The 8,465-nt window shown below is 42.6% G+C and overlaps 1 protein-coding gene across 5 annotated transcripts in view; it reads right to left on the bottom strand.

Annotated features, from left to right (window-relative positions):
- The window catches only part of TNFRSF19 (TNF receptor superfamily member 19), a 109,484-nt gene that overhangs the window by 41,407 nt on the left and 59,612 nt on the right, over positions 1 to 8,465 (bottom strand). For all 5 annotated transcript variants that reach the window (XM_037733524.1, XM_017514731.2, XM_037733526.1 and 2 more), the window contains exon 5: positions 7,543 to 7,628. In XM_037733524.1, the coding sequence (XP_037589452.1) occupies positions 7,543 to 7,628 (86 nt within the window). The remainder of the gene's footprint in view (positions 1 to 7,542; positions 7,629 to 8,465) is intronic.

The following is an 8,465-nucleotide window of genomic DNA, read 5'->3' as shown; positions in this document are numbered from 1 at the left end:
TAAAATGTACATGTGGAATCAGAACTTCTTTAACCAAAGATTTGAAGTAATCTTGAATGAATCAAGAGACTAAACATTTTAAATAATTTCTGATTTCTATAACTTTAATGAAAGTAGGGCTACGGAGACATATCTGGAGAATAAATGTTTGAAATGGCTAAATAATCACATAAAGCAATTACGTTTATGGTTTCAAGACATTTAAACTGCCTGGGTTTTGTTTTTTGTTTTGTTTTGTTTTTTATTTTATTTATTTATTTTTTAAGATGGAATTTCACTCTTGTCACCCAGGCTGGAGTGCAATGGAGCAATCTCGGCTCACCGCAACCTCCGCCTCCCAGGTGAAGTGATTCTTCTGCCTCAGCCTCCTGAGCAGGGATTACAGGCACCTGCTACCACCCCTGGCTAATTTTTGTATTATTAGTAGAGACAAGGTTTCGCCATGTTGGCCAGGCTGGTCTCAAACTCCTGACCTCAGGTGATCCACCCATGTCGGCTCCCAAAGTGCATGAGCCACCATGCCCAGCCCCAGCTGTTGTTTTGAACATCCTCAGAAAATGAGGAGTTTTCTGTAACAAAGTTTGAACGTATTTTTAGAGAACAACTGCCTACCTCAATAAGCAAATAACCTAAGAGAGGATCATTTTGATGTAAATCATCTTTAAATGAATTACAGTACTTTTCTGCTTTCTTGAAAAAGACTTCATGGTCAGGTGTGGTGGCTCACGCCTAAAATCCCAGTAAGTACTTTGGGAGGCTGAGGCAAGTGGATCACTTGAGCGCGGGAGTTCAACCTCAGCTCTACCGAAAATACAAAAACTAGTCAAGCATGGTGGCATGCACCTGTGGGCCCAGCTACTCAGGAGGCTGAAGTGGGAGGATCGCTTGAGCCTGTGAAGTCAAGGCTGCAGTGATCTGCGGTGACTGCACCAACAGAAGTGAGACTGTTTCAAAAAAAAAAAAAAAGATGTCAACCAATGTTTTGATCATCCCTCCACCTCTTTTGGGGGTTCAAAATAATAATAACCGTAATTATCATACTCAAGGGTATTAGAGAGAAAACTTCAGGGGTCAGTCATTAGGATGAAAAGGTCTGTTTGCTCTACACTAAAAGGCATCAAATGACAGTGTGTTTGGGGTTCTTCATGCTGCTTTTTTGAGTTTCTGACTCCTCCCTGAAGGCAGCGCTTTCACTTCCGGCTGCCTCTGTCTCTGCCTCAATTAGCTTCTTTCTCATCTCTCTCTTAATCTTCTCCACCATGGCTGGTTTGGCTTGGTACAGCAATGCTCGCAACAAAAAATAAGTGAGTTCCAAGGGAGAGATTAACAGGTGTCCTCTTGATAGAGCTGCAGAGCTGGGACTTTGTACGGAGGCCCGGTTTAAATTTTCGGCTGTGTTTATTTGGTTTCCGCATAAGCAATCTTTGATTACTACTATTTTAGATTATTTTCCAGTAAAATAATAAAATCACATGTTACTAACAAAAAGAAAGAGACAGAGTAAAGAAAACCAAGGAACTCCAGACAATAGGGGGAAGGGAAGAATATGCAGCAGTGTCTTAAACCAACCATACATGAGTGAACAGTGGAGAGAATGCGTGCTTCGAACCTCAGAGAGAGGCCTGGCTGGGTAATCTGTTTTCCACAAACCATGGGCTAGTTTGTCTATGCTTTCCTTTGATCTGATTATCTTCCTATTGCCTGCCCTGAAAGTTCTGTTTGGCAGCAAAGAGCTAAATAATTAAGACTTGTCTATAAAAAGTGCCCCTTTTCTGCTGCCTCAGATATAGTTATCTGTTCCTGAAATAATCCCCGTAAGAGCAGCTGTGCCAGCGATCCCCTGGCTGGACACTTAGGAGTCTTGGTCTGAGGACCACAGCCGACTTGAAAACCCTCAGTAAACAGAGCCCTTAATTAGTCCTGTAGGCACTGGCTTTGTGGGCCCGTCCTGCAGAGGCCCCAGGAAGTCCTCTTGGAAAAGGAGGCCGTTAAGTATTAGCAAACTCATCAGAAACAACTCCACCACTGCAGAAACAAAAAACCATCCACACACAGAATAAAAATCACATAAGGCTCCCAGCAAATGGAAAATCCTTTTGGATTATCTGTATCTCATCTGCGTCTCATTATGCAGTCATTTACTCTGATCAGATTCAATAAATGTTTAAGTACGCAGGATGAAGAGGATACCAAGAACTGGCTTCTTAACTCCATGGTTTGGCTGGCTGAAATACTCAGGAAACAGCTGAAGTCAGCTTGGAATTCACCATGAGGAACTTGCTGCTTCTCCACCTCCATCCCAGACACCTTCTTCTCCCTTCTTCTCCTTTAAAGACAACTTGTATTGATTTCAAAATGCTCCCAATTTATTTCCTTTTAAATTTGTTTTTGTTTTGTTTAAAAGAGGTACTCTTACTTATCAGGCACTCTTACTTTAAAATAATTTAACACTGCATGTCAAGAGACAAAAATATGAGTACCTTTGGACACAGAAATACACTCATGAGCATCCATCCGTTAGTGCAGGAATAAGGCATGACAACCCACACAGAAGGGGATGGCAGTATCATGTGGAATAGGAACAGCCTTAGAAGTCCAACTGAAAGCCACGTACCTGTGTGACACTTTACCCTAACAAGTCATTATATGAAAAAAGTATATCTGAAGAGGCAAAGGAATCCAAAATAGCATGTACAGTGTAATTACGTCTATCTTTTCAAAATCAGAAGCATAGATAGAAAAAAAGGCTGAAAAGAAGACCCTTAGAATGCTGTCTTTGGTTTTGTAATGATCAATGCTGAGAATGCTTTGTTTAGGGGTCTACAGGGGTCCCCTGGCACCTCTCACTTTTTTCTACTAAATGTTAAAAATTATCTTTAATGAGGAAATACTTCTTTTAAAAGTTTATTTTGAAATTACCTTTGTTATGTAAAATATATTGTAAACTTCCTTTGGAAAATAATAAACTTTTAATAATGTGACTTATTACTTATTGGTGCAAACGACTGCTTGCTGTCTTTTAAGACTATGGAGCCACAACATTTCCTAAGAGTTGCCGGTCAGCCCAGCTCAGGCTTTCTTTTCCCCCACGCGGTGATTTATCTGACCCCTTATCTCTCCAGAAATCACGTGGCTTGTCTTACAAAGCCCCAGAGAACAAAGCAAACATCTAGGTTAAACATACTTAAATAAAGTTGTACTCTGGTGAAAACCGCTTTGAATTTTTTCAAAACCATTTGTTCCAACCACAGTATTTGTTCCAAATAAAATAAACATTGCTAAAAGAAATCATACTAAATCTGTATTTCTTATCAGACTGAAGCCAGGATACAGTTCTAAACTTTGTGTTTTTTTCTACTTCTCCTTGAAGTTCTAAGTGGGCACAGGTGATTAGGAACTGAAGTTACTTGGGGGAACAAAGCCTGCAGCAGGCATTTCTATGTAATGGGTGTCTTTTATTTATCTGCAATTTACAGGCATGTCACTCATCAATCCTGAGCTCCATGCTCAACCAGTCAGTATCACACATTAATGCTATTAGTGCACAGACAGAGGGGCTATGGGAGGATTAACTGATTATCATCACAAATCCATTGTTATTGGGGAGGCGGGGCTTAGAGATCATCTGGTAGGGGTGGGGCTGGAGGCCTCAGATCAAGCTGCAGAGGAAAGAGACTGGCCTAACTCGGGTCTCTTCAGCCTTCAGTCTAGCCATCCGAGCTTCTTTTTTACTTTTTATTATTATTATTATTATTTGAGACAGGGTCTCACTCTGTCGTTCAGGCTGGAGTGTAGTGGCACAATCACAGCTCACTTCTGCCTCAACCTCCTGGGCTCAAGCACTCCTCCCACCCCAGCCTCCCAAGTAGCTAGAACCAAAGCTACACGCCACCATCCCTAGCTAATTTTTTATTTTTTTGTGGAAAAGGTGTCTCACTATGTTGCCCAGGCTGGTCTTGAACTCCTGGGTTCAAGTGATCCTCCCACCTCAGCCTCCCAAAGTGCTATAATTACAGGCATGAGCCACTGCACCCAGCCCCCATCTGAGCTTCTCAGGCATAAAACTCCATGGCACCCCCTTTCTGGTACCCTTCAGTGCTCACCCACCAGGGGAGGTGAAGCCCCAGCAAGACAAACATCAGAGCCAGAGGCACCATGAGATCCTCCCTGTCCGAGACGACTCCAAAGCGGCAGACCCTCTGAAGAGCACATCCGGGCCAGGGCACGGCTGAGGGCAGGCAGGGTCATGGTTTGAAAAAGGCAGGCCAGCAGGTAGACAGTCATTACAGGGCTTGCCCCAGGGGTAGGTATCATGTTGCTGGACACTGGTTCATTTAGTTCTATCCAAAATCTGCAGACCTGGGCATTTTCCAGAGTAAACAGAGGTTCAAAGTGGGGGAGATGATTTGCCTAAGGTTACACCATCAGTACGAAGCACAGCCAAGATGTGAATCCAACACTTCTGGCAACACAACCACAGCAGGTGGCCGGGTCTGTTCCTTAGCAGGCAGGTACCACTCCATGTCACAAGGGAAGACCTAGCCCTCCGGGAGGTGAGCTCAGGTCACCAGCCACAGACTGGTGTGGCACTGGGGTGGTCCTGGGGCACCTGACAGAAATGGGAAAATGCAGAGCCAAGAGACCCATTAGATTAGGACAGACAGGCAAGCCTGCAGGCACAGAGAGCAGCTGTAGAGCATGCAGCACATAGGGTCTCATTCTGCAGAGGTGCAGTGTGCCCCCAGACTCCGAGCCACTGGGACCCCGAGGGAGGGCTATTCCTGGTTGACAGAGAGTTCCTGCCTCTCCCACTACAAGGCATGTCCTTGAAACAAACCCCATTCCTTAAGTTACCTTAAGAGGTGTCACTTTCTTTTAGTTGAGAGTCTAGCACAGGAACTCCTCGAAGGGATAAAAAAATCACTGAAGCAGTAGCTCTTTGTGGACGAGTTTAAAAAGCCCACAGTAGAAGAAATGAAAACACAAGGCGCCTTACATAATTTTCCCAAAAGCCTTCAAAATCTCTTTTGAGGAGATTAGTTGTGTTCTGGAATGATCGCCAAGAACTGTGCCAAAGGCAGCAAATTTTGTTTTACAGAGATAAGGACTCATGCTCACTGAAGACTACCAGCCTGTCTTGCTTTGGGATTTGAAAGGCTATCAGCTGTGCACACTGCATTTCTTACTTTGACAAATAGCTTATTTTTCCTTGCTTTCTAAAAAATTTCATATGTGAAGAAACACACACACATATATATACTGGTAAATTTTTAAAAAAAATGTTAAGGACTTCACACAACACTAAATTACTAATGATTTTATAAGACACTAAAAGTTACATGTGAGATCTACTTTCAAAAGCAAATTTGTGATAGCTGAGCTTAGCCAGAACCCCGAAGGCAGAAAATCCCAAAGCTTCAGAGTTTTGACTTGATTGTATTAAATTTAAATTCAATAAATTAAAGGGGAAAAAAACCCTAAGACTTTCTGACTCTAAAGTGGCAATACTGACTTCGCGGAATCTCTGTGCAGCTGTCTGCGCTGCAGTGCGTGATTTTAACTCTCCTTTCTGAGAGAATGATGGCTGGGCTGACCCACGGGTGAGACCAGGTCACTGCACGTTAAACTGGCAAGAGAACTTGTCCTTCGATGGGTTGTGGAGTCGCATAAAGACACTCTTCCAGTGTCTCTTACATGTTAGATTTTTAGCGTTTTTTTTTTTTTAAGTGATGAATATTTAAACAAACAACACGAGAAAGAGTCAATGTGTCGGACAGATTAGATAGCTTGGTTTTTCTTAGGGAGCTTAGGGAGACTGAAGATTGTGGCAGAAAGACTTAGTTAGGGGAACTGATATTCTGTCTCTGGCATTTAGCAGCCAACAACGTAACAGGACTAACCTCTCTGCACTAGTGTTCTCATTGAAAAATCTGGACTGATCGTAGGATTATTGAGAAAAGTAAGTAAAACAAAATAAGTAAAGCACACGCATTGTGACTGATAACAGGCATTCAATATTGCATTTTTTATTTGCAATGAATTATTTGGTGAACGTTTACCTATTATAAAAACAAAGATCAATATACATTTTCTATAAAAGTTAGAAAGTCGGCTGGGCATGATGGCTCAATCCTGTAAATCCCAGCACTTTGGGAGGCTGAGGAGGGGGGATCACAAGGTCAAGAGATCAAGACCATCCTGGCCAAGATGGTGAAACCCCGTCTCTAGTAAAAATACAAAAATTAGCCGGGTGTGGTGGCACACGCCTGTAGTCTCAGCTACTCGGGAGGCTGAGGCAGGAGAATCGCTTGAACCCAGGAGGTGGAGGTTGCAGTGAGCCGAGATCGGGCTACTGCACTCCAGCCTGGCGACAGAGTGAGAGTCCACGGAAAGAAAGAAGGAAAGAAAAGAAAGGAAGGAAGGAAGGAAAGAAAGTAAGTCTTCCAATTTCTTTTGCTTTTCTATCATTTCCAATGAAGAATAGAAAGTAATGCATTTTGGTAAAGGACATACTAATATGGACTGCAAAATTCCATGACACTTTTGGAAAGAGAAGAACTATGTGACCTTATCAAATGATGCACTGGCTTTCAATTAGTTCAGAGGGGATTTTATCATAGCAAGAAGCAAGAGGACAGAGCCCATTCATTAGAAATGACATCAAAACAATGTTCCCCAGAAAGGCATGAGCGACCTGTGTGTGAGATAAAGCAGCCTCCTCCGTCCTCCTGCCTGCCCTTCACTGTCCCGTGCACGGTGAAGTGCAGCTCACCTGAGCCCTGCTGTGGCATAGACAAGCGTGACCTGCAACGTGGGCGCTGCTCACTGGTATCCTTCCTGTGGGTTTTCATTGACCAGGTTTGTATTTAGGATTAAAAAGAGTGAGAAGCCACTCTTCTTCCTGTTCAAAATTGATGCTTTTATATCTATGCAAAATATATAGTCAAAAGGAGTAACTAATGGTAACATAAAGAGGAAAAACCAGAATTTTCTCATGTACAGTTGTATCCCCAGCACGCAATGAGTTCTCTTTCCTCATTTATTTGCTGAAGGAGAGAAAAGAAGGAATGGATGAAGTGAACTATGTTCCATTTAGTGACACACAGTGAGGGCAGGAGACTCACAGAGAGAACTGTTCTGAGAAGGCAGAGATGCCACCACATGATCCAGTCTGGGGACTAGGAAAGGAAAATCCAGGATGTATGGGGCCAGGGCATGAAGACCTATGAGTATGCTGCCTGGTTAATCACAGTCACCTGAATTACAGACCCATGATGCAAGGGAAGGCTTCAAAAGCAGCAGAGCGGTGGCAAAATGTCTTGCACTACACTCTGAGATTCAAATCCCTGGGCCCAGTGCTGACTGAGGCATACAACAAAGGGGCCTTCTGTCCTGCTAAAAGCCTGATAAAACAGGACACGCTGTACACCCCACAGGAGAGATGGATTTGGCTCCATTGGCCAGTGAAGAAAGGTTTACAAATTTAAACTTTTTCAAAAGGCCGGGTGTGCCCTTGGCTCTGCCTGTGTCGCATTTACTCACAGTGTGGTTCGTAAGGAGGGGGAGGGTCTCCACAAGGCACACACTCCATGTCTTGAAAGCCAACAAGTTTTGTCTTCCTATAAAATCTAGAAGAGGAAGGAAAATACTCCTCGTTAGCTCTTTCATCTAAGCTTACAGTTGTGGTCATAAATTACCAGCAGTCTCGATTACCAGTTCTATGGTTAAAAGAACACAGAGGCTTAAACAATAGTATCTTACGTAGGCACATTTTTGGAGACGAAGCAGCAAACACTTAAGAAATATCAATTCCCCTGAATGTAACTTTGCGGATGCTCTGCAGTGCACTTCTTCTATACTGGGGGTGGGGGGCGCAGGTGGGGGAATATAAAGTCAGTGGTCTTCAGCATTTCTATTGCAACTTAAACTACAAAACACCTTATAAATGAATAAAGAACTAGTTTTTGACATTTGGAATTCAGACACCAACAACAACAAAAAAAATCAAGCAACCATAAAAGCAATGGAAAAATGTAGAGAGATACTCATATAATCTTGATATGGGAATGTCTTTCTAGGGGTAACGAGAAACCAGGAGTCAGAGTGGAAGAGATTAACAGCAACCACACAAGCGCACACACACACACACACACACACACACACACACACGGGGGGGGAGAGAGAGAGAGAGAGAGATTTTAAAGACCTCTGAAGGGCAAAAATAAATGCAGCATCACCAATACAGGTAAGGGGCAAACAAAGATTGAAAAATTGTCCTAGTAATAGTATTGTCTATACCTTCAGTCTATAAGGTAAAAACCATGATGGTGGAAATGAACACTATAATTAAAAAACAAGCAAAGAACATTCATTACCAAAAGAATGTTTCATAACTTTAAATTTTCATAATTAAACTGAAAAGCCAGATGCAATTAATTTTTTTTTTTTTTTTTTTTTTTTTTTTT

Source organism: Cebus imitator, unplaced genomic scaffold (assembly GCF_001604975.1).
Source record: "Cebus imitator isolate Cc_AM_T3 unplaced genomic scaffold, Cebus_imitator-1.0 Scaffold536, whole genome shotgun sequence".
NCBI classification, from domain to species: domain Eukaryota; kingdom Metazoa; phylum Chordata; class Mammalia; order Primates; family Cebidae; genus Cebus; species Cebus imitator.
This window is presented reverse-complemented; position numbering and strand designations above follow the sequence as displayed.